General features: G+C 43.8%; 2 protein-coding genes and 1 long non-coding RNA gene across 5 annotated transcripts in view; 2 read left to right on the plus strand and 1 right to left on the minus strand.

Moving 5' to 3' along the window:
* Window positions 1-10,164, plus strand: part of HYDIN (HYDIN axonemal central pair apparatus protein) — a 432,426-nt gene extending 422,262 nt beyond the window's left edge. For all 3 annotated transcript variants that reach the window (XM_032284417.1, XM_032284419.1, XM_032284418.1), the window contains 3 exons: window positions 818-1,048; window positions 7,556-7,780; window positions 9,487-10,164. In XM_032284417.1, coding sequence (XP_032140308.1) covers window positions 818-1,048; window positions 7,556-7,780; window positions 9,487-9,969 — 939 coding nt within the window. In that variant the 3' untranslated portion in view covers window positions 9,970-10,164. The remainder of the gene's footprint in view (window positions 1-817; window positions 1,049-7,555; window positions 7,781-9,486) is intronic.
* The window catches only part of LOC116555618, a 19,062-nt gene extending 2,833 nt beyond the window's left edge, over window positions 1-16,229 (minus strand). Inside the window, exons 1-2 of the long non-coding RNA XR_004270604.1 lie at window positions 16,217-16,229; window positions 10,300-10,302 (exon numbers count right to left, since the gene is read on the minus strand). This is a non-coding gene — a long non-coding RNA (uncharacterized LOC116555618). The remainder of the gene's footprint in view (window positions 1-10,299; window positions 10,303-16,216) is intronic.
* The window catches only part of VAC14 (VAC14 component of PIKFYVE complex), a 124,229-nt gene continuing 113,699 nt past the window's right edge, over window positions 14,906-25,435 (plus strand). The window contains exon 1 of the mRNA XM_032284420.1: window positions 14,906-15,279. Coding sequence (XP_032140311.1) covers window positions 15,176-15,279 — 104 coding nt within the window. The 5' untranslated portion in view covers window positions 14,906-15,175. The remainder of the gene's footprint in view (window positions 15,280-25,435) is intronic.

Here is a 25,435-nt window from a genome sequence, read left to right on the forward strand (position 1 = left end):
AAAAAAAAAAAAAAAAAAAAGGTGAAGTGGCATAATAACAGTGCCTACAGATTGTGTGCTTTAACTAATTATTTCTATTCCCTGGTACACAGTAATCATTAATTAACTGTTAGATGCTATTGTTTTTAAGCTATCCCAGCAGCAGCAGGAATAGGAAGAAAGCCCACTGTGGCTGGGTGTGGTGGCTCACACCTATAATCCCAGCACTTTGAGAGGCCAACATGATCACTTGAGGTCAGGAGTTCAGGACCAGCCCGGCCAACATGGTGAAACTCTGTCTCTACTAAAAATACAAAAATTAACCAGCAATGATGGCACTTGCCTGTAATCCCAGCTACTCGGGAGGCTAATGGAGGAGAATCACTTGAACCAGGAAGACGGAGGTTGCAGTGAGCCGAGTCACACCATTGCACTCCAGCCTAGGCAACACAGTGAGACCTGGTCTCAAAAAAAAAGAAAGAAAGAAAGAAAGAAAAGCCCATTGCCACTTACCTCAGAGGTCTCACTTGTTTTCCAGAGGTAGCCAGCTGTCCCCATCAGGAAAGTGCTGGCATTGGACAGTCCTGCTCTAGCCTCTTCTAAAGCAAGCCCAGACTACTTAATAATCTCTCATTAGGGAGGAACCGGACTGGAATCCCTAATGAGAAAAGCTGGCTGGCAAGGATCCCGGTATGTTGCAGGGGTCCTGTCACCCTGCTACCTGTGCTTCATATGCCAGACAATGCTAACAAAGAGAAGGAGCCCTTGAAAATGTGCAGATGACCCTCGGCTCACCCCTGCTCTTCCCTCCTTCCTCCCTTTCTCCCGGTGAATGCAGGTGATCTTCCGAAACGAGGTGACAAATGAGTTCCTGTACTACACAGTGAGCTTCAGGGCCATCCCTTCAGGCATCATCAAAACCATCGAGATGGTGACCCCCGTCCGGCAGATTGCATCAGCCTCCATCAAGCTGGAGAACCCTCTGCCCTACTCGGTGACCTTCTCTGTGGAATGCCGGATACCGGACATCGCCCTCCCCTCCCAGTTTGTGGTGCCTCCCAACTCCGAGGTATGGCCCCTTGGCTGTCAGGAGCTCCCTGAGAGCTGAGATAGTGGCCTCCACCCTTGAGACCTCTGGATCCACATTCTGCATCCCCGGAGGGTGGACCGGCTCTGGCAGTGGTCAGGAAGGCAGGGGATGGAACCATCACCCTCACGTTCCTTTCCTTATTGCTGAAGTCCTCACATGAGCTTGGGCAGATAGTTTGGAATTCTCTCTTATGAACCTTGTCTCTATGATTTGTTTGCTTGCTTTGTTCCAGCTAAAACTATTTTTTTTTTGTTTTTTGATCATTACAAAAATAGTGTAGAGTCCAGATACGGTGGCTCATGCCTGTAATCCCTCCACTTTGGGAGGCCAGGGAGGGCAGATCACTTGAGGTCAGGTGTTTGAGACCAGCCTGGCTAACATGGTAAAAGCCTGTCTTTACTAAAAATACAAAAATTAGCTCACTAGTAGTGGCGGGTGCCTGTAATCCCAGCTACTCAAGAGGCTGAGACAGAAGAATTGCTTGAACCCCGGAGGCAGAGGTTGCAGTGAGCCGAGATCTCGCCGCTGCACTCCAGCCTGGGCGACAGAGTGAGATTCTGTTTCAAAATAATAAAATAAAATAAAAGTAATAAAGAATAGGTGTAGTGAAAGGAAAACAAGGTACTTAATAATGCATGCACACATAGATGTACTACTTCAGGAAGGTGCAAAAGAAAACTTTGACAGTCGTTAGGAGGGCGTGGCTGGAATTAAAGAGCTGTGAACTGGTAGGGAGATGAACTTTCTTTGGATTCTTTTTATCAGGTTATCACTCCAAATTCTCCCTGCCCAGATTCTATCAAATCTCTTCTGTTTCTCCACCTTCAGCCCACCTGATGAGTTCCTCTCACTCCAGACCCAGCCGACTTCCTTCCCGTTCAGAATCTACAGTCCCTTTTGTTCTTCAGAGCAAGTCTCCATGCCCTTTAATTTTGATGTGTTTTATTGTGAACTATAAAATCTATACTGAAAAGTCTATAAAACATATATATATATATATATATATATATATATATATATATATTCCTGTAATGTATTACAACGTGTATTTCAAACAAATAATTATGAAATAAATCTCCGTGTAAGCAAAACCCAGGCCAAGAACTATGAAATTGCCATCACCCCAGAAACCTCCTTCAGCCGTGTGCCCCTCCCCAATCACAACACCCTCCCTGTCTCACCCCTCAGAGCTACCAGTGTCCTTGTTTTGTGATGATCATTTTGTTGTTGTTGTTGTTGTTTTTGAGAACACAGTTTAGATTTGCCTGTTTTTGACCTTTCTGTGAGAGAAATCAGAGCACATGCTTTCTGTAACATCTTCTTTCTTTTGCTCAATGTTGTGATTGTGACATGCATCCGTTCTGTTGCACGCAGCTGAGGTTCATTTATCTTTGCTGCTGTGGAATATACTAATTTGTCTACTACTATTCAGTTCCTTTAATGGGTTATTGGACTACTTAGATTTTCTGTTGCTTCCTGAGTCAGTCATAAGATCATGTTCATTTCCTCCATATATTAAAATGTTGGCATAAAGTTGTTAATATTTTATTACCTTTTTCATGTGACATCGCTTTTTCATTTCATCTCACTCTGTCTCCCAGGCTGGAGTGCAGTGGTATGATCATGACTCACTGCGACTTCAACCTCCCCGGTCTCAGGTGATCTTCCCGCCTCAGCCTCCCAAGTAGCTGAGACTACAGGTGCGTGTTACCACACCTGCCTAATTTTCATATATTTTTGTAGGCTCATTTTGAACTCCTGGGCTCAAGCAGTCCACCCGCCTCAGCCTCCCAAAGTGTTGAGGCAGGTGGATTGCTTGCGCCCAAGGGCTACAGGCCTGAGTCACTACGTCCAGCCATATTTGGTTTTTAATCCATGCTAGCAATCTTTACTTTTCACTGGCACATTTATATTATTTGTATGTAATAAATTGACCTAGTCAAGTTTATATACCCCCATGTGCTTTCTCATTACCTAGGTTGTTCTCTTTTCTTTTTCTCCTTTGTTTTGTAGATATCTCTTCCTGTCTTGTCTTCATTATTGCTCTGCTCATCATTCACTCTTTTAGGATAATAACTTTGTGTATAATTCTACCATCCTCCTTTTCCATTGCTCATGCTAGATTTTTCCATACTCTTGGAAGGAGAAGGTAGCCTAGGTATCTAAGGCTTTCTCCTCTATTGTAACTGCAAGATGTTGATTTTTTTTTTTCAAATACAGCCTTATGCGTTTAACATTTATTTTCTCTGTTCTCATTCTCATTTTTTTTTTTTCTGAGTTCTATTTTTCCTTTACCCCTAGTGTCTCTCAGTTGTGGTCAAATAGATTCTACTTTCTTAGATTTCTCTCAGTGCAGGTGTTTTATCTTAGAAAGGAGCTTCAGTCACTTGGCTTTGTGCATTCAAATGGCCTATACTGCCCCATATTGTCCAGTCCTATCACAGCAGTTTTTGCAATTTACCATAAACTGGAGCCTGAAATCACTCCTCTACTTAAGGCTGCTGTTGTCAAATTGACCTGTCGGGTTTTCCAGGTTTTTGCCTGTTCATTCAATGTCAGTGGAATAAAAGCTTCCCAGGTTGCATGAGATCCCTCAATTCAGAGATGATTCTGGTTTCTCGAGCTCTCAGGACTGATGATCCTTTGCCTTCCTTCTGCTTTTCCCATATAGTGGCTGATACTGTACCCATCTACTAGTGTTTAGTAGTTTGGTCCTATCTGCTAGTATTTTGGGATTTGAGGGGTTACCTTTGCACTTAGTTTTGTTATAAATGTCCATGCGGCCAGGTGCAGTGGCTCATGCTTGTAATCCTAGCACTTTGAGAGGCTGAGGCAGGTGGATTGCCTGAGCTCAGGAGCTCAAGACCAGCCTGGGCAACACAGTGAAACCTTGTCTCTGTTAAAATACAAAAAATTAGCCAGGCGTGGGCAGCCTGTGTCTGTAGTCCCAGCTACTTGGGAGGCTAAAGCAGGAGAATTGCTTGAACCCAGGAGGCGGAGGTTACAGTGAGCCCAGATTGCACCACTGCACTCCAGCGTGGAAGACAGAGTGAGACTCCATCTCAAAAATAAATAAATAAATGTTGACCATGTGTTCTTGCTGCTGTTGACCTAGTAGATCTGTGTGTTTTGTGCGGAGATTTGGGGAGATACCAAACTATGTTGCTACAGTCATCTTGCCCAGAGCCTGGAATTGCTTTTCACATGCTGTGAGCAGGAGTCAAGTTTTTTTTTTTTTTTCCAAGTGGATATAAATTGTCTCATGCTGTTTTTACTTAAAAGGCCATCTTTTCCCTGACTGCTCTGCAGGACCATTTATGAAATAAATCAAGCTCATTTATGCATGGATCTGTTCTAGCTTTTCTATGATATCATAATGATTTAATTTGTGAATTTGTGCCAATATCATAGCATCCTAATTACTACCCACTTAGAGTAAGGTTTGATGTCTGGTAAAGCAATCAATCATTCCAGCTTTATGTTGAGACTTACTAACCTCTTATCTTACTGTTCTGCCAGAATATTTTAGCTATTCTTGGCCCTTTACATTTCCATATCAATTTTGAAATCAGCTTGTCAAGTTCCTCCATAAAAAACAAAAAGAAAAGAAAAATAACCTGTTGGGATTTTGATTGGGATTACATTGAACCTATAGATTGTTTTGAGAATATATTAGTTATTTGTTGATCCATCACAAATGAACCAAAACTTAGCAGCTTAAAACAACAAACGTTTACTGTCTGTGCCGTTTCTGAGGATCAGGATTCAAGAGCAGCACCTTGGCTAAGCGGTTTGGGCTCAGGGTCTCTCAGGAGGTTGGAGTCAGGTTATCAGCCAGGACTCTAGTCATCTTGAGGCATGACTGGGGCTAGATTATCTGTTTCTAAATTCACCTATGGTTGCTGGAAAGGCCTTAGCTCCCTGCTGGCTGTTGGCTGGAGGCTTCAGTTCCTCACCATTTGGGCCTGTCCCTAGAGCTGCTTTCAATATGGCAGCTTGCTTCCCCTAGGATGAGAGATCTAAGAGAAAGAGTGCACAAGAAAAGAAGCCACAGTCTTTCATCATTTAATCTCAGAAGTGACATGCCATCCTTTCTGCCATATACCGGTGGTCACATAGGTCAGCCCCTGGTATCATGTGGGAGAGGACTACACGAGAGTGGGAATCCCCACAGGTGGGGATCATTGAGGACCATTTTGAGCCTGTCTATCATAAGGAGGATTCATATCTTTACAATATTGAGATTTCCAATCCACGAGCAAATCTCCGCTTGTTTAAGGCCTTTTTAAGTTCTCTCAATAGCCCTTTTTTGGTTTTCTATGTAGAGACTTTATTCATCTTCTACTAGGCTCCTTTCTAAGTTTTATATATTTTTATGCTATTATAAATAGTACCTTTTTAAATTTTCATTCTCTGTTTGTTGTAAGCATATAGAAATATAACTGATTTTTGTATTGATTTTGTACCCAATCATCTTTTACAATTCACTTATTTCAGGTTGGTTGGTTTGTTGGTTTGTTTGTTTCTTACTCCGTCACCCAGGCTGAAGTGCAGTGGCATGATCAGGCTCACTGCAACCTCCACTTCCCAGGTTCAAGTGATTCTCATGCCTCAACCTCCTGAGTAGCTGGGATTACAGGCATGCATCACCATGCATGGGTATTTTTGTATTTTTAGTAGAGACAGGGTTTCACCATGTTAGCCAGGCCAGTCTCGAACTCCTGGCCTCAAGTGATCCTCCTGCCTGGGCCTCCCAAAGTGCTGGGTTTAACAAGTGTGAGCTGCGGACGTGGCTAAAATTCACTTATTTTGTATATTGACTTTGTACCCAACTATCCTCTAAAATTCATTATGTTCAGGAGAAAGACTGGCATCCAATTTTTGTTTCTCCTATTATTCTTGCTGAATTTTGGTGTCAACTTTACGTTGTTTAGAGTGGGTTCCCTCTTTGTTTTTCCTCTGAGAGAATCTGTGGAATACTGGTATTCCTTCATCTTTGATTGTCTAGTATAACCTACAAGTAAAGCTTTATGTACCTGGAATTTATTTAAGGATTTTTTTTATTATTGATTACATTTCTCTAATGGTTATATTAATAGAATTATGTGGGTTTTCTATGTCTTCTTGGGTCTGTTTTTATAAGTTATGTTTGTTTATACATGTGTCTGTTTTATCTAGTTTTTGAATTGTGATAAAATTATCTAAGTTCTTATACCATATCCTTTTTTGTTAAACATCTATAACTTCAGTGATATTCTCTTTTTTTTTCTGCTATTTTTCTTTTTTTTTGTATTTTATTGCGTTTTAGGTTTTGGGGTATGTGTGAAGAACATTCAGGATTGTTGTGTGGGTGATATTTTTCTTTTTAAAAACATTTTTTTAGAGATGGGGTCTCACTGTGTCTTACAGGCTGGAGTGCAGTGGTATGATCATAGCTCACTGCAGCCTTAAACTCCTGCAATCAAGGGCTCCTCTGCCTCAGCCTCCTGAGTAGCTAGGACTACCGGCATGTGCTGCCACACTCAGCTAATTTTTTTTTTTTTTTTTTTTTTTTTGTAGAAACAGGCTCTCGCTATGCTGCCCAGGCTGGTCTCAAACTCTTAGGCTCAAGTGATCATCCTTCCTTACCCACCCAAAGTATAGGTGTGAGCCACTGCACCCAGCCTGGTATTTTTCAGTAAGAACTAGTTATTTTTTAAAATACCTACTCATAGTAGAATAAAACTTTACCTATATAAAAGTATATGAAATTGAAAATAAGTCTCCAGAATCCCATTTTCCCACACTAACATAGCTACTGGTAACCGTGTGGGATACATTCTCACAGTCTCTTTCTATACATGCATAGACATACTCTTTACAAAAAAAGAGCTCATACTATATATGCATTTCTGGAACCTCCTTTCTTCCACTTAAAACGTCATCAACACCTTTCATTTCAATGTGTATTGCTCTACCTCATCCTTTTTAGTGGCTGCACAATATTCCACTGAAGTGAGAAAACTGTAATTTATTTAACCAATCTTCTACTAATGATACATTTGAATTGTTTTCCTCGTTCTGCTATATAAGGAATGCTCTTTGGTTCTTGCTTTGTTTTGCTATGGGCAATAATGAAGGATGGCAGAATCCAGGGCACTGTTCTGAGATTAGCCATGAGCAAAGAAGGAGCTGCCTAAGCTTCAGCCCTCCTGCGGCAGCACTCACCCGTCTTCATATCTCCCTGCGTGTGCTTCTCAGGAGAAGGTCCAGCCCCTGCACTTAGATTCATGGGGATCCCAGATACAGAATCACCCGGACTAGAGAAAGCTAGGAGGAGAACAGGGGAGGAACGGTGGGCTGGTATGGACAGAGGTTCCACAGGGGCAAGATCTTCATGAGCAAGAGCACGATTTCTGCCCCCAACCTGCCTATGGAGCCTTGGGCAGGTCTGTAGGTGATGAGTTAGTCTTTCAGCATGACAGGAGCCTCTGTTTTCTCTTTCAGGGCACGTTCTCTTTTGAATTCCAGCCCCTGAAAGCTGGAGAAACCTTAGGAAGACTGACTTTGCACAGCACTGACTTGGGTTACTACCAGTATGAGCTCAATCTGAAAGCCACGCCAGCACTTCCGGAAAAGCCCGTTCACTTCCATACTGCCCTTGGCAGCAGTCAAAACATCCTTGTGAAGTTCATAAATTATACACGGCAGAGGACAGAATACTACTGCAGGGTGGGTAGCCCCTTCCCTTGCAAGAATGCTGGATCCAAAAACAATGAGAGGAGACACAGAGGGAGAATGAATGTGAGACTCAGAGAGACTCAGGTGCTTCATTGCCATGGTGACACCTGCCTCAGAGGCCTGAATCTAGCCTGGAAATGCCCAGCTAGAAACAAACAGCGTCAGGCCTGAGTTTTGCCATTATAGACTTTCTGTCTTAACAAGCTGTGATGGAGGGTAGGGGAGTTTTGTTTCCCACAGCACACTCAGGGACCCAGAGAGGGAGACAGCGTAGCTTAGTGGTCATGACATCGGCTGTGGAATCAAACAGACATGGGTTTGAATCCTGGCTTCACCACTTATTCTTTGTATAAATAATTTGCTTAAGCTCTCTAAGCTTATCTATAAATGGGACTAATACCCCTGACCTTGCAGGATTGCTGTAAGGATTTTAAATATGTATCTAAAGCCATTTTCTTAGAACCTAGCCTATAGTAAGTGCCCCATATACATTAGCTGTTATATCAGTTGAAATATAGGTTCAACTACTAAAACAGAAACCCAAAGCTAGGTGCAGTGGTTCATGTCTGCAATCCCAGCCCTTTGGGAGGCAGGTGGGAAGATCACTGTAGCCAGGAGTTGAAGACCAGCCTGGACAACAGAGTGAGACCTCGTCTCTATTTTTAAAAATAAAATAAAATAAAGATTTAAAAAACAAAAACCACAAATAATAGCAAATTAGATGTTGGTTCCTCTCACAAATAACAGTCTGAGCATAAGCAGTTTGAGCTGGAATCGCAGCTTGCTGACACCAGGCACCCAATACCTTCTGTCCCAATGCTTTGCCCTCTCCCTGGAGTTGTTTTGGTCCACATGGGCCAAGATGGTTTATCGGGACATCCACATTCCAGCCAGCTACAAGGGAAGAGGGGACAGCTGTATATAGCACCTCCACTAATATTCCCTGGAACCAAACTTCACAGGACCACACTTATCAGCAAAGGAGCTAGGAGAGATAGCTTTTGTACTGGGCAGTCACATGCCCAGGTAAAATCAGAGACCTTGTGGCTGTAACCAAGAGGCAGAGGCTCTTGAGGAGTCTTATCAGCCAAGAGAGGCTAAGTTATATGCAGTAACAATCACAGAGGCTTAAGATGAAGACTTGTTCCTCATTTGAGCTATCTACCAGAGAGGCCGGAAGGGGAACCTACTCATCTCAGTCCCTTGGGATTCCAGCAGCACCTCAGATATTTCCAGTACAGTACTGGAGGGGTGAAAAGACCCTGACAGGAGTTAAACTGGCAATGAAAGGCTCTAGCATGGAAGCGCACCTTACGCTTCTGCTCACCGCCAGTTGTCTGAAACTAGCCCCACCCATCCACAAACAGCCAGGATGTTTGGTCTTCCATGTGCATGGAAGGAAAGAACCCGATATAGGGGACCAGCCTCCGTGACTGCCCTATTGACATAATCTGCCTGTGTGTCTCAGTGCACATTATTAACATCTCTTTGCCTTTGTTTCTTTGTAGCAAAATGGAAATAATAATTAGTCATGCCTACCCTGCAGGGGAGTTATAAGGACACAACTTTATAGCATTCCCAGTCTCACACAGACATAGTAGCTTGATGTCTAGGGGTGGAGGGACTGGGGTGGACTTGAGCTCCTGAGGTGCTCCTCAGGATCTCACGTGAGCTGAGTTTGTTTGTTCCCCTTTCAGACAGACTGCACAGACTTCCACGCAGAAAAAATCATTAATGCAGCCCCAGGAGGCCAGAGCGGCACTGAAGCCAGTGTGGAAGTCTTCTTCGAGCCCAGCCACCTGGGTGAGACCAAGGGCATCCTCATCCTATCATCACTTGCAGGTGGGGAGTATATCATCCCCCTCTTTGGAATGGCTCTGCCTCCCAAGCCCCAAGGTCCCTTCCTGATCCGAGCCGGGTACAGCATAATCATCCCCTTCAAGAATATATTCTATCACGTGGTGACCTTCTCCATCATCGTGGAGAACCCAGCCTTCAGCATTCGCGCTGTGGAGTCAGTGCGGCCCAAGAAGATCAACAACATCGCAGTCTTCTTTGAAGGAAACCCATCCGGCAGCAAAACCCCCATCACCACCAAGCTGATTGTGAGCTGCCCTCCTGGTGAAGGCAGTGAAGCTGGAATTAAATGGGTTTATTATCTAAAGGGGATCACCCTTTAGTGGTAACCAGAGTTACCTGCATCAACCAAAATCTACGCATTGTCTTAGCCTGACAAAGAATAGAGAAAACAATAAAAATTCTAAAGGAACTGTTTTTATTCTTCTCATACAATTATAGGGGCAGTTATTTCCATATTACATGTTTTCCAAATATAGATATGAAATATCTATTTCATATTAAACATTATAACTACACACAACAGATCTATATTTTAGACAACTGAATCGTTGTAAGTCCTTAAATTTTGTTTCTTGACATCACCCCAAAGCTCAAGTACTTTGTAATAATCTCCATTTTTTACAAGAAGGCACAGGTATCACACTAATAACCTTCTACCGTACAACACTTAGCAGCGCGTGCCGCTGGTCACTGCAGTTTCTTTTAAGATCCAAAATGGTGGGGTCTCTCCTTGCCGCAGTGCACCAGAGCACGAATCTGAGGCGGCGGGAGTCATGGCAGGACAGGTGTTTAGAACGTTTCTCCCACTCTCTGACCGAGTATTGGTTGAAAGGAGTGCTGCTGAAACTGTAACCAAAGGAGGCATTACGCTTCCAAAAAATCTCAAGGAAAAGTATTGCAAGCAACAGTAGTCACTGTTGGATGGGGTTCTAAAGGAAAGGGTGGAGAGACTCAACCAGTTAGCGTGAAAGTTGGAGATAAAGTTCTTCTCCCAGAATATGGAGGCACCAGCGTAGTTCTAGATGGCAAGGATTATTTCCTATTTAGAGATGGTGATATTCTTGGAAGGTACGTAGACTGAAATAAGTCACTATTGAAATAGCATCAACGTGAAGCTGCCCATTCCATGGAAGTCCTGAAATCTTTCATCATGTAAATAATTTCCATATCTCTATTTTATAATAAACTAATGATAACTGATAAAATCCAAAATGGTTTAAAAAGCCCTTAAATATGACTATTTTGATGTGGCATTTTATTCTGCTTTCACATAAAAGCCAAATATTTCACATAAAAGCCAAATATTCTGCTTTCACATAAAAGTCAAGTATTTTCAAAGGGATGAACAGATACCATTAGGGCAACCCAGGGACACTTCCGTCAGTTTTTCTCTTGGCTTTTATGCTATCAGTGTCCGAATCCCACATCTGTCCTACACAGAAAGTTCTCACGGAAGTCCAGGACCTGGAGAATGGCTAATAGATATCCCAGCTTCCGCTGCCACACACACTCCCAGGCTTGGGTAGCACTTGCAGGAAGAGCAGGGATTCCCATCCCATCTGCACATCAGAACCACCTAACTCTCATTCAGAGCCTCCCTCAACCCCATCTGATTTAATTGGTCCAGAGAGGGGTGTGGGCATCTTTATTATATACATAACTTGTACAGCAGAGTTGAGAACCAGTGCTACAGATCAGTCACCTGCCCCGCCATTTGTGCTGCAACTGAGTTAGGAAATCCCTGCCAGGGAAAGGACCACACCTCAGTTTGATACGTTGCAACTGTCCCTATTTTGTGTGCACCTAAAGCATGGTGATTAGTGCCTTTTTTCAAACATCACTCTGGAAGCTTCACCTCCAAGGAGCAGTGGGGCACCTGCCTCAGCCCAGAGACTTGGCTTCCCCTGGGTCTTGTGGTGTGTATTAATAGGACCACTTACCTATCAGCATCACCTTTTGAAATAAAGATGGTTAAAGTCTGGCCCTGGAATGGATTTGCTTCTGCAGACATACACCTCTGACTGAGGGTCCCCCTGCATCTACCTGCTCCACATACTCATCCCCTACAGCCCTCCTGCAAGAGGGGGAGGAGGCTGGAAGAAGATGGCCTCTTGGGAATGAATGCCATAAAGAAATGGGTCTTAAAAATGGTCCCTGGGCCAGCAGCAGTAATATCACCTGGGAGTTTATTAAAAATCCAAATTCTCAGTCCACACATCAGATCTATTGAATCAGAAAGTCTACCGGTGTGGCTCAACAATCTTTTAGCAAGCCCTTATACTTGTCAGAGGTGGCTTTGATGGAGGGAGACTCTTCTACTTCTTCTGCACCTTCCCACAACCCTAGCCCAGTATACTCCAGGACCAAAGAAGCTTTTTCTAGAATGTCCGTAAACACAGACCTTTACAGTAGTCCTCCCTCATCCTCAGGGGATATATTCCAAGGTCCCCAGTAGATGCCTGAAACCACAGATAGTACTGAATACTCTACATACTGTGGTATTTTCCTTTACATACATACCTATGGTAAAGTTTAATTTATAAATTAGGCACAGTAAGAGAAGAACAACAATAATGATAACATGGAACAATTATAATTGTTCCAGCATCACTACCCATGTGCTTTGGAGCCATTATTAAACTAAAGTTTCCTTGAAGGCAAGCATTGCTCTGGGAGAAACTGCTTTGCACAGTTCAAGATTTAGGTACAATTTCTTACAATGTCACCAGCAGCCTCTTGCTACAAGTTATGTCATAACTTTTACATACCTTGTAATAGTGATTATGAATAGTTGTTACAGAACTATTACAAGTTCTAGCATCATAAGAGATGCTTGCTTCATCCAAGCATCATACAGATGCAGATGAATTATAACCATGAAATGATGACCAGTATGCAGCCGGGCACATCAGTTATCCCCTAATCCAGAAGAGTTTCAACAGGAATGGCCACAGGTCAGAGAAGAGGAACAAGGATAGAAGGCAAGGGTGGCCCTTGGACTTTATTTTTAGCACGACTGCTAGTTCAATTATGCATAAATAATCTTACCTAGTTGGCATTTTTCAAGATATTAGAGAAAAGAAACACTTCTTTCTAGGAACTTCGGACTTAAAGGTAGACACTGGTCTGGGCCTTGAATAAGAAACTGGTTACTTAGTAACCTGAGTCAGAATGTAATTTCAGGAGAAAAGAATACTTCTGTTAAAAAAAAAAAAAAAAACATCCTTACTGTTTGAATTATTAAAAACTGGGAAATTTTGACCCTTGGGAAATTCAGTTCACCTCTAAGAAAAGGCCAAACCAAAAAGCAAAAGAAACAGATGAAATATTATATTAGATAAGGGTCCCGTGGTGATCAACACACTCTGGAGAAATAGAACTAAATCATTCCCATTGATTTACATTTTTTCAGTGTTTTGCATCAACCATCATCAAAATCCTAAAACCAAACTTTGCAAGACATTTGGAGACGTTCTTGGCAGTACTACTACTGCTTGTTAGTGCACCTACCTTCATTGATAGGATTGTGTCGGCAAAGATTTTAACAGCTCTGAAAACCCCACCAGTATAGAAAAATACATTTTTTATGGATTGTCTAGACATCCTATCTCCATGACTTGCTGAGTTTGGGATTAACCTTTGTATTCATTTTCTATAGCTGCATAACAAATTACCACAAAACTAGGAGCTTAAAACAATACAAATTTATTAGCCCACAGTTTCCCTGGTTTGAGAGTCCAGTGTGACCTGGATTCTCAGCTCAGGGTTCCACAAGGCTGAAATCAAGGTGCTGGCCAGCTGCATCCTCATCAGGAGGCTCAACTATGGAAAGATCTGCTCCCAAGGACCCTCAGTGTGTTGGCAAAATTCATTTCCTTGTGGCCATGTGACTAAAGTCCTTACAGGAGAGTCTCTCTTCCACTTCAGATTTCTTCTCATCTCTTTTAAGTACTCACTTGATTCAGTCGGGCCAACCCAAGTTAATCTCTCTTATTAATTCAACGTCAGCTGATTGGGGACCTTAATTACATTTGCAAAATCTCTTCTGCAATATTGCATAATATAATCATGTGAGTGATACACAGCCCATCATGTTTACAAGTCTTGTTCACACTGAAAGAGGGCATAATACAGGGCATGTACACAAACGGGTGGGAATATTGGAGGTCATTCTAGAATTCTGCCTACCTTTGCCATTCATTCATTGTGTCCCTGTTTCTGATCTATGAGTTGAGGATAATATTCCATTTTCAGGATTGTTATAAGGCACTTTTCATTCATTAGAGAAGAGTATCACCATCCATTCTAAAACTGTTTATATTTGATATTCTTTGAGCTCCACTGTAATGTAGCCCTTGTCCTAAGTCCCTGTTCACTCTGAAAACTTATGATAATGTCTGATTCATCTTTCTGTCACTGCATGTTTACCACACTCCAGCCATAAATTGCTTTTAAATATTTGGCCACATAGTTGAGATTTCTGTTCCACCATGTAGTGTGATTCCCAAAGCATCTGAAGGGGCTGCTTTCCAGGGGACCCATCTAGAGACCTGAACTCAGCAGATCTGGGGCCTTTCTGTCTGTCTGTAACCAGCCGTCCTAGGCATCAGAGCATGGTAAACACACCTCAAGCCCCAAATGGTGGGGTGACAGACACTATTGGTAACTGAGATCTTAGGTGGTAGACAGGTAGTGCCATTTTTAACTGAGAATTTATTTTGATGTGTTTAGAAAAAAATATACCTATTCAAACTCGTGATTTTAGGGCATAAGCAAAGCTAAAAAAGATTTTAGGGTTTTTTTTTTTTTTTTTTTTTTTTTTTTTTTTTTAGTGAATTGATTTGAGGAAAACATTAAATAGATATAGTATTAATACAAGTGGCTAAAACATGGTGAAAGTGATGACGGTGTTACTCCAGTTAGGGAAACATGGGCATCCACAAAATTGGTAAGTGACCAAGTACTGAATGAACCAGTGAATTCGGTGAGTATTGAATCACGTTAAGTGAATCAGACTCCAGGAACCCCTTCGATCTCAGGAACGTCTACAGAAGCCCACCACGTGCCATCAATTGGGCAGGAGATACACACCCATTAAAGCACGTCTCAAACCACACTCCAGCTACCCTGCGCGCAGCCAGGATGATGTGCGCGTGGGGGATGGAGCCTTGCGAGGGCGTGGTTAATCAACGCGCGGCCCGTGGTGGGGGCGTGGCTGGAGAAAGGCGGGTCCTCGTGGCGGAAGGCGGAAGTGCTGTAGAATCATGTGACCCGAGTAACATGGCCGCTGTCCCGTGAGTGCTGCTAGTGCCGGGCGGGAGCTATTAGGCGGCCAGGGTCAGGTGTGCTGGAGCAGGGTCCAGGCCCGGGTTCCAGAGCGCGGCGGCGGGGCGAGGCAGACAAGCCCGGAGCGGCGTGGTCCATGCGCCGGCGCCGGGGGCAGCGCGGAGCCGCAGACTCCCCTGGCTCCGGCGCGGCCCCGGCAGCCGCGGGTTAAGGAGTCGCGAGGCTCCCGGAGCTATCACCATGAACCCGGAGAAGGATTTCGCGCCTCTCACGCCTAACATCGTGCGCGCCCTCAATGACAAGCTATACGAAAAGCGGAAGGTGGCAGCGCTGGAGATTGAGAAGTAAGAGCCGTCAGGACCCCTCCCTGGCTATGCAGCCCTTGACTGCTCTGCTCCCCAGGGAGACTGCTCACGCCTTCCCAGCCAGTGTTACTTTCCCAGGTTGCAGGCCCTTACCTTAGTGCAGTGTTTCAGAGCAGATTGGGAGTCATATCTGGGAGTCCCCGCTTTATTCCTGACTGGCTGTGTGATTTGGTCCCAGTTCTTTAACCTCCCGGTGCCACAAAGGGCTGCACTGAGAATGAAGTGACATAATGTATGAGTAGTGCTTGGCACCGTGCACGGCACATGGTGAGTCTTCAGTGCGGTGTCACCCAAGCCAGCAAATGAGGGAGTTGTGTCTTTGGTGGGAGAGAAGTCAGAAGCTGGAGAATTTACGGGTGATGCTGACCAGCTGGTTTCAGCTTCTGAGAAGTGAAAGAGACTGTTAGTGACCACGTAGAGAAATCAAGTCGGAAACTTCATGATCTCAAGACTCAGAGAGTTGTTTGTTTTATCTGTGTTATAACACCCTTCCCTGCAAGTGGAAGTAGAAATAATTTGACCTTTCTTGCTTCTGCAGTCCCGTTACATGTATGTGTAACAATGAACTGATATTTTACTTTACTTCCCAATATACAAAACAGCGAATGTTTCACTGCGAATGTTTTATTTATTTATTATTTATTTTACTGCAGTATTATTTTTACTTTTGTGGGGTTTTTTGCCAGTCAGATCATAGGGTTAAACTCAAGTGAGTTGAGTGATTTCAGAAGAGTGGAAAAAAGCAGGCTGTGAAACTGGAAAAACACCAGTCTGGGAGTCAGAAAAGGTGGATTGTAGTTCTCTTCTGTCCAGTAGAGTACCCGTTGGCCATGTGTAGCTATTATAAATTTCAATTATTAAAGATAACTTTAGTTTCTCAGTCATATTACCTGTATTTCAAGTGTTCAATAGCCACATGTAGCTGCTGGCTACTACATTGGGCAGCACAGATTATACACTGTTTCCATCATTGCAGAATGTTCTGTTGGACTGCTCTAATCCATTCCGTGGAGTAACATTGATTCTTTAACCTGGGGCAAATTCCTTAACTCAGGGTTTCTCAGCCTCTACACCATTCACATTTTGGGGTGGATAGATGATTCTTGGTTGCAGTGGACTATCCTGTGGCCTCCAGGATTTTTAGCAGCATCTCTGGCTTCTTCCAACTGGATGCCAGTAGCACTCTATCTGTTGTAACAGTCAAAAATGTCTTCAGACATTGCCACGTGTCCCCTGAAGGTGCAAAATTGCCCCAGTTGAGAACTGCTGTTTGTAATCCAAATGTTGCTTTGGATTTTAGTTTCCTCCTAAACTGAGAGATTTGGACTTTGATAAGAAACTCCCCACCCTGCCTCCGTTCAGCTCTCATACTCAGTATGTCCACCACCATCTAGCTGCTTCACCGCTTTCTTGACTGCTTTTTTATATAGTTTTTTGTTTATACCTGACTCTAACAAATGCTAGCAAGTCTTATTGCACATTGCCAAACTGAATAGAGGGACCCAGAGATGATATATAGGCATGGTTCCGTGTGTGTGGCGTTGTGGTGGCTTTGAAGTTGCTTTGACACCTAGTTTTGTCCCTCACCCACTCTCCTTCTCAGGAATATCTGGTTTTATTATAGCTTGAGTCATCTGTTGAGTCGTTGAGGAGAGAGGTATTCATCTCAACATTATTGTTGTTTCCAGCACCACCTGTCTATCTGTTCTCACTCGAGACAGCTCTGTAAGGGTTTTGTCTTTGATGGCGTTCGTTTTGTATTGGACATTGCTGTTGATTTGTGGAATTTGGAGAAACTCACTAGTGCCTTAACTGGACTGTGAACTCCTTAAGAGCACAGAGCTCTGCTGATGTATCTGTTTTATTTATCCTCAACACTTAGCATAGTGCCTGGCAGCACTTGATGGTTGTTGTCCAAATAAAGGAAAGACCACACATTTTCAGAGGGGAAATAACATTGCAGGCTAATGACTTTGATGCTCAAAAGCATGGCCTACAGATGGCAGCATCAGGATCACCTGGGAGCTTGTTAGAGGCTTTCCGGCTTTGCTCCAGACCTATGGAATCAATCTGCATTTTAACAAGATCCCTGGGTGATTGTGTGCACCTTAAAGTTTGAGAAGCACCAGCCTCAAAGACCCTCTCATCTGTTTCCAGCCTTCTCCAATCATGCGTAGAATGAAGAATGGCTGGTTGGTTTGGTGCCCTCCTCAAAGCCTGTGCTTCACAAATTGCTTAGAGACAGATACTTATTTGTCTGTGCTTTATCAGCATTCTGTGTATCTGAACGCTTTCTGTGTGTCAGGTACACATAGGCTATTGTATGTTTTAATATATTCTTTATTTGGCCTGGTCAAAATGACCCTCAACAAATACAGACTATTAATTAATCTCTCATTAATCAGACTGCAGATGCCCAGTAAGAGTCTGAATCTTGGTAGTTATCTGTGTAGTGTAGGAGGGTCAGTTCACGTGCTCCCTAAATGAAAGTGTTTAATCCTGTTCTTAGGTAAGCAGCCCCTTTAAGACACCCTATTTCTTGAGAAGCTGCATGGCATGGTGGTTAAGAGCAGGCTCTGGAGCTGAGGTTCGAGCTCCCATTTACTGGCTAGGTGAGCCTAAGCAAGCTAATTAACCTCTGTGCCTCAGTTTCTTCATCTGTAAAATGGGAATAATAACAATAATATGTATAGAGTTGTTTGAGCTAATGTTGTAAAGTGCTGCATTAGTACCTTCTTCCACTGCTATAAACAAATACCTGAGACTGGATAATTTATACAGAAAAGAGATATATTTGGTTCACAGTTCTGCAAGCTGTATGGGAAGCATAGTGGCTTCTGCTTCTGGGGAGGCCTCAGGACGCTTCCAATCATGATGGAGGGCAGAGAGGGAGCAAGGTGTCTCACATGGCGGGAGCAGGAACAAAAGAGAGTGAGCAGGGAGGTGCTGCACACTTGTAAACAGCCACATCTCTTGAGAACTCACTATCACAAGAACTGCACCAAGGAGATGGTGCTGGGCCATTCATCATCATGGGAGAAATCCATCGCCATGATCCAGCCACCTCCCACCAGGCCCCCTCTCCAACAATGGGAACTTGTTGGAGATGGGGCAGTTAGACAAGAGGTTTGGTGGGGACACAGATCCAAACCATATCAAGTACTTAATGCAGTACTGGTCACATTGTAATTGTTATAAACTATATATAGAGAGAATTATTATGTAACTGTCCTAATTATAGCATATGTATATAACATAGTTGTCATCTGTCAGTACTGTTCTCACCACTTTTTGGTAGGGGGAATGTTAGCCTCCCATATTTGCCCCATCCTAATCCCTAGAGCCTGTGAATATGTTATGTTACATGGCCATGGGGAATTAAGGTTGCTAATCACTAACCTTAAAATAGAGAGATCATCTGGGATTATCGAGATGGGCCCAGTGTAACCCTAACCAGAAGAGTCAGTGTCAGAGTGATGTGATTGAGAAGACTTACCCAGTCATCAACTGGCTTTGAAGGTGGAAGGGAACCACCAGCCAAGGAATGCAGGCAGCCTCTAGAAGCTGGCAAGAAAATGGATTTTCCCCTAAAGCTTCAGAAAATAATGTAGCCTGCCAGCATCTCACTAAGCATTTTAGCTTAGTGAGACCCATAGTAATAAATGTGTTGTTCTTGAATTGTCTTAATTTTTAAATTTCTTTTATAGAGATGGGGTCTCGGTATGTTGCCCAGGCTGGTCTTGAACTCTTAGGCTCAAACAATACTCCCACTGTGGCCTCCTAAAGGGCTGTGATTACAGGCATGAGCCAGGGTGCCTGGGCAAATATATATTATTCTAAGCCACTAAGATTGTGGTAATTATTACTGTAGCAAATAGAAGACAATTACAACTCTCCTGCCATTGTTTTGGAATCTGCCACCCTGCCCAGATTGTGAATTTCCTGAAGGCAGGATCCATGCCTCCATATTATCTTCATATGCTCAGGACTTGCCAGCACTTGGTAGGTGTTAGCAGAAGGCCGAAGCACTAACTGCTCATATAGTTTGCCCCTGGCTTTCCCAGATCAAATAGTCGACCCACAGCTTCTTTGTTAGCCTGAGGGTGGCCATCATGGTAAGGTTTGATGAAAGCTCCAGAGGATGGAATACACGGTATTAGTCTGCTGGAGCTGCCATAACAAAATACCACAGACTTGATGGTTTAAACAACAGAAATGTATTTCTTATAGTTCCGGAGGCTGGGAAATCCAAGATCAATATGCCAGTAAAGTAGGTTTCATCCTGAGCCTTCTTTTAGCTTCTAGGCAGTCGCCATCTCACATGCGTGATTTGTATCCACATGACCTCTTCTTTTGGATAAGGAGGGTGAGGTGGTGGTTCTAGTGTCTCTCTCTTTTTTTTTTTTTTTTTTTTTTCCTTTTAGAGGCAGGTCTCGCTCTGTCATCTAGGTTGGAATGCAGTGGTGCAATTACACCCCACTGCAGCCTTGAACTGGGCTCAAGCTATCCACCCACCTCAGCCTCCCAAGTAGTTAGGACCATAGGCACACCCCCCCATATCCAGCTAGTCTTGAACTCCTGGCCTCAAGCAATCGCTGAGATTACTGGCACAAGCTACTGCCCCAGCTCATTTCTCCTCTTATAAGGACATTGATCCTATGGAATCAAGGGCCCCGCCCTTATGACCTCTTTTAACCTTAATTTCTTCCTTATAGGCCCTCCCTCCAAATACAATCACATTGTGGATCAGACTTGAATATATGAGTTTGGGGGCTGGGGGACAGTTCAGTCCATCACAGTGATCGTAGTGAAGCCTGGGAGTGCACCTATATAAAGTGCTGATCTGCCCCATTTTGGGCTGCTGGGAGGATATAGAAAAGCTTCCCTTTGGCCATCATGTACCCCTCATCTGATTTATTTTGCATGGCTGCCGTATGAGCATGGCAGTGTTACCCCATTTTACAGATGAGGAAACAGTCTCCTTGAGGTTAAGTAATCTTTTCATGGTTTCACAGCTAGAACCTAGCTAGAAAACTCAGGTTCCTGTGTCTCCGAAGACGTACCCACTGCATGACTGGTTTTCCCTACTGAAAAGGGGGCATGCTTATCATGAAAGGAATTTCATCCTTGCACGTCTCCACGGTGGTTTTAGCTGCCACTTTCAGTTCTCCAGAGCTCAGATGACAGAGCCAGTCTTGCATAAGGTGTTCCAGTGAGGAGTTAAAAACTGCTAATAGGCCGGGCGAAGTGGCACACACCTGTAATCCCTGCACTTTGGGAGGCTGAGGCGGATAGATCACAAGGTCAGGAGATTGATACCATCCTGGCTAACACGGTGAAACCCCGTCTCTACTAAAAATACAAAAAAAAAAAAAAAAAAAAATTAGCTGGGCCTGGTGGTACACACCTGTAGTCCCAGCTACTTGGGAGGCTGAGGCAGAAGAATCACTTAGACCTGGGAGGCAGAGTTTGCAGTGAGCCGAGATCGCACCACAGCACTCCAGCCTGGGTGACAGAGCGAGACTGCATCCCAAAAAAAAAGAGAAACCACAAATAAGAGGGGATTGTATCATGATGACAAGCCTCGCAGCCACTAAAAATATAGAGATGGATGCTTGTCTCATCTCAAGGACCTCTGGATCCAGAATCTTAAGACCACCAATGTGGTGTTAAGTGACCATACTAACTGGCTGAATGTTGGGAGCCAGTTGTGCACAAGTCCTGGAGAACGTTCGCCCCTACAGCCTTATTCCCACATTACCACGCAATTTCCTATAGGCTATGACATTCAGGTTAGGATTTTTATAATGGCTGTTTCCGGTTTTGTGGGTTTTCAATTTTAATACAGTCATTGATCAGTCATAATGAAAAGGGTGGGAAGATGCCCGGCTGTCTTCCTAGAAGAGTCTAACGTGGGGGAGAAATGCTAGCCGGCCCTCGGATCAGTGTGGCGGGTGCTTGCTCTGCCAGGTGTCGTGGAGGTGGGGCCCCTGCTGTCTCACTGCTGGCTGGGAGAGACAGCACCACTCATGGTCAAGTCTCTAGTGGTCCTGAGCTTTGAGTTCCCTCTGTGGTCCTACCTCCCTAAACACACCTGATCCTGTCCTTGGGCTTTGAGTTCAAAAGCCAGCAGATGTAAATGCCCTGCTAGGTGGCCCAGGCCATGCCCCCGGAGAGCCCAAAGCTCTCACGGGGCATGCTGGGAGCAGAGCTGCTGGGAGCAGAGCTTCTGAATCACACCTCCCTGGCTGCTGGCTATGGGGGAGGCAAGTCCCTGGAGCTCTGTGAACAGTTGAAGGTTGCCCTGTAGGGTTTGACCTGGTTCTTCTAAGCTTACTACCCCTGTGGAGAAGACGCTAGAGTCATGAGTCGCTTCAGGGGGATGCATTCTGAGAAATATGTTATTGGGCAGTTTCAGCATTGTGTGAACAACATAGTGTACTCACACAAACTTAGGTGGTCCAGCCTGCCACACACCTAGGGCATGTGGTAGAGCCTGTTGTCCCTAGTCTACAAACCTGCACAGCATGTGACTGCTCAATCCTTAGGCAATTGTAACAGTGGTATTTGTGCACCTCAATATATCTGAACATAGAAATAGGATAGTAAAAATACCATGTTATCATCTCACGGGACCTTCGTGGAATATGCAGTCTGTTGTTGACCAAAATGTCCTTAGGTGGCACATAACTGTATTTATTACCTAGTGGCTCAAGGTAATTTTTGGAGTGCAAGTCAGAATTCCACCTAGCTTGGATGTTTATCAGCCGTGGGACCCTGTTTAAATTGCTTAATCCCAGGGTCACAGGCTGGCCCCTAGGGGCTGTGACCTCCATGTGGACCTGTTTGGTTTGGCCTGGATGACAAAGTATTTTAAATTGAGAAATTTCACAGTGAAATTCAAGTTTCTGGATTATCTTATTGACTTGGGCGATGTGGCCCTGGGGGCCTACATTCCTGCAAAGCAAATCGGCAGGAGGCAAAGGTGGCAAATTTGCCACCTTTTGGCAGATTAACCAGAGCCTGTTTTACCTGCTGGGGCTGCCCCCTTCATCTTTAGCCTGGCCCCTGTGAGCATTTGAGTTTCTGACCTCTCTGGGCCTCAGTTATCTTCAAAAAAAAAAAAAAAAAAAAAATGCCCCTTGGAAACATTATGTGAAGTGAAAGAAGCCAACCGTGAAAGGGCACATGGTGTATGATTCTATTAATATGAAATGGCCAGAACATGCCAATCTGTGGAAACAGAAAGTAGACCTGGGTTGCCTAGGGCTCAGGGGAGGAGATTTGGGGGACCAGGGAATGACCTCTAGCGGGTGCAGGGTTTCTTTTGGAGGTGGTAAAAAATACTCTGCAATTGATGATGGTGATGGTTGCACAACTTTGTGAATATGCAAAAACCTGCTGATGTCTGCATGCTAAAAGAGTGAATTTATGGTATGTGAATTGTGCTTCAGTTTTAAAATTAGTGCTGTTTTGTTACAGCCTGTGGGAAGTGTTTATTCGGTGGTCACAACTGTCCTCACCTGAGATCAAAACAGGCCTCTGCTGTCGGCGACTCTGGCTTCTCCTTTGTAGTTTTTTCCACTGGTTGGATCCACTGTGTGCTCAGTACATGCTCATTCCCACGTCTAACATGCTCATTTCTAATCATTTCATTCCTAGGCCTTTTCAAAAGGGCATTGGTTCTTCCTCAGAGGCAGATGTTCCGCTTTTCCCATTCAGTTTTGGAGACTGGTGTGCAAGTGGAAACCAAATTATTTAAATACTCAGCAAAGCAGCTGGCAGAGATGTTTACCCAGATCCTGTTTGGGACACTGCTGCCTGGATATGCCACCTGAGTGTGGTGTGTTGTAGAGAGAACTGGGACGGATGGTTGGACTTGCAGGGGGAAACACGGCAGCAGCCCCAAGTCCGTACTGAGAGTTTCACAACACAGGAATAAATGTCACCCGCAGGTTTATCTTTACATCTGTCTTGGAGCCAGGAGCATAGTGGCTGCTCAGCCAACACTTATGGAATGAACACAACCTCCTGTGGTGTGTATAAGACCACAGCTTGTCTCTGATTCTGACTTTGCACTAATATTGTTATTTGAACATGTGCAGTAGAGAGCACAATATATAATTATCTAATTTAATTCTCTAAAAACACTGTAACATCATTGTAGTGATTAACCCACCTTACAGCTGAGGATTCTCCTCTGAACACATGGGAACCTGAGGTCAGTAGCTAAAACCTTTGCCACCTAGGACAGAGGTTGGGACATGGGGACATTACCAAATGACATGGGATTGGAGTTAAATGAAATCAAAAATGTAGCATGCCTGGCACACAGTGGGCATCCAGCTGGTGGTAGCTATGCCATTTGGGGAGGGGGCTACTGTAATACAGTGGGTGAGATTTTAGACCTTGGGGTTAGTAAAACCTTGATTTGATTTTTAGATCCATCAGCTACAGTTTGCATGACTTTGTGTATGCTTTTTTTTTATTATTGCATTTTAGGTTTTAGGGTACATGTGAAGAACATGTAAGCTTGTTGCATAGGTACACACATGGCAGTGTGATTTGCTGCCTTCCTCCCCATCACCTATATCTGGCATTTCTCCCCATGTTATCCCTCCCCAACTCCCCACCCCACCGCTGTCCCTCCCCTGTTTCTCCCCCACACAGACCTCAGAGTTTGTGATGCTCGCCTCCCTGTGTCCCTGTGTTCTCATTGTTCAACTCCCGCCTATGAGTGAGAACATGTGGTGTATGATTTTCTGTTCTTGTGTCAGTTTGCTGAGAATGATGGTTTCCAGGTTCATCCATGCCCCTACAAAGGACATGAACTCTTTGTTTTTTATGGCTGCATAGTATTCTGTGGTGTATATGTGCCACATTTTCCCTGTCCAGTCTATCATCGATGGGCATTTGGGTTGGTTCCAAGTCTTTGTTATTGTAAACAGTGCCTCAATGAACATTTGTGTGCATGTGTCCTTATAATAGAACGGTTTATAATCCTTTGAATATATACCCAGTAATGGGATTGCTGGGTCAAATGGAATTTCTATTTCTAGGTCCTTGAGGAATCGCCACACTGTCTTCCACAATGGTTGAACTAATTTGCACTCCCACCAACAGTGTAGAACTGTTCCTGTTTCTCCACATCCTCTCCAGCATCTATTGTCTCCAGATTTTTTAATGATCACCATTCTACTGGCGTGAGATTGTATCTCAATGAAGTTTTGATTTGCATTTCTCTAATGACCAGCGATAATGAGCATTTTTTCATATGTTCGTTGGCCTCATATATGTCTTCTTTTGTAAAGTGTCTGTTCATATCCTTTGCCCACTTTTGAATGGGCTTGTTTTTTTCTTGTAAATCTGTTTTAGTTCTTTATAGATTCTGGTTATTAGCCCTTTGTCAGATGGGTAGATTGCAAAAATTTTTTCCCATTCTATTGGTTGCTGGTTCACTCTAATGTCTGTTTTTCTTGCTGTGCAGGAGCTATGGAGTTTGATTAGGTCCCATTTGTCTATTTTGGCTTTTGTTGCCAATGCTTTTGGTGTTTTAGTCATGAAGTCCTTGCCTATGCCTGTATCCTCAATGGTTTTGCCTAGATTTTCTTCTAGGATTTTTATGGTGTTAGGCCTTACGTTTAAGTCTTTAATCCGTGTGGAGTTAATTTTCGTGTAAAGTGTCAGGAAGGGGTCCAGTTTCTACTTTCTGCACATGGCTAGCCAGTTTTCTGAACACCATTTATTAAACAGGGAATCCTTTCCCCCATTGCTTGTTTTTGTGAGGTTTGTCAAAGATCAGATGGTTGTAGATATGTGGTGTTGCCTCTGAGGCCTCTGTTCTGTTCCATTGATCTGTATGTCTGTTTTGGTACCAGTACCATGCCGTTTTGATTACTGTAGCCTTGTAGTATAGTTTGAAGTCAGGTAGTGTGATGCCTCCAGCTTTTTTCTTTTTGCTTAGAATTTACTTGGCTAAGCAGACTCTCTTTTGGTTCCATATGAAGTTTAAGGTGGTTTTTTACAGTTCTGTGAAGAAGGTCATTGGTAGCTTGACGGGAATAGCGTTGAATCTGTAAATTACTTTGGGCAGTACGGCCATTTTCACGATACTGATTCTTCCTAACCATGAGCA

Source organism: Sapajus apella, unplaced genomic scaffold (genome assembly GCF_009761245.1).
Source record: "Sapajus apella isolate SASKATOON/1434 unplaced genomic scaffold, GSC_monkey_1.0 scaffold15, whole genome shotgun sequence".
Lineage (NCBI taxonomy): Eukaryota > Metazoa > Chordata > Mammalia > Primates > Cebidae > Sapajus > Sapajus apella.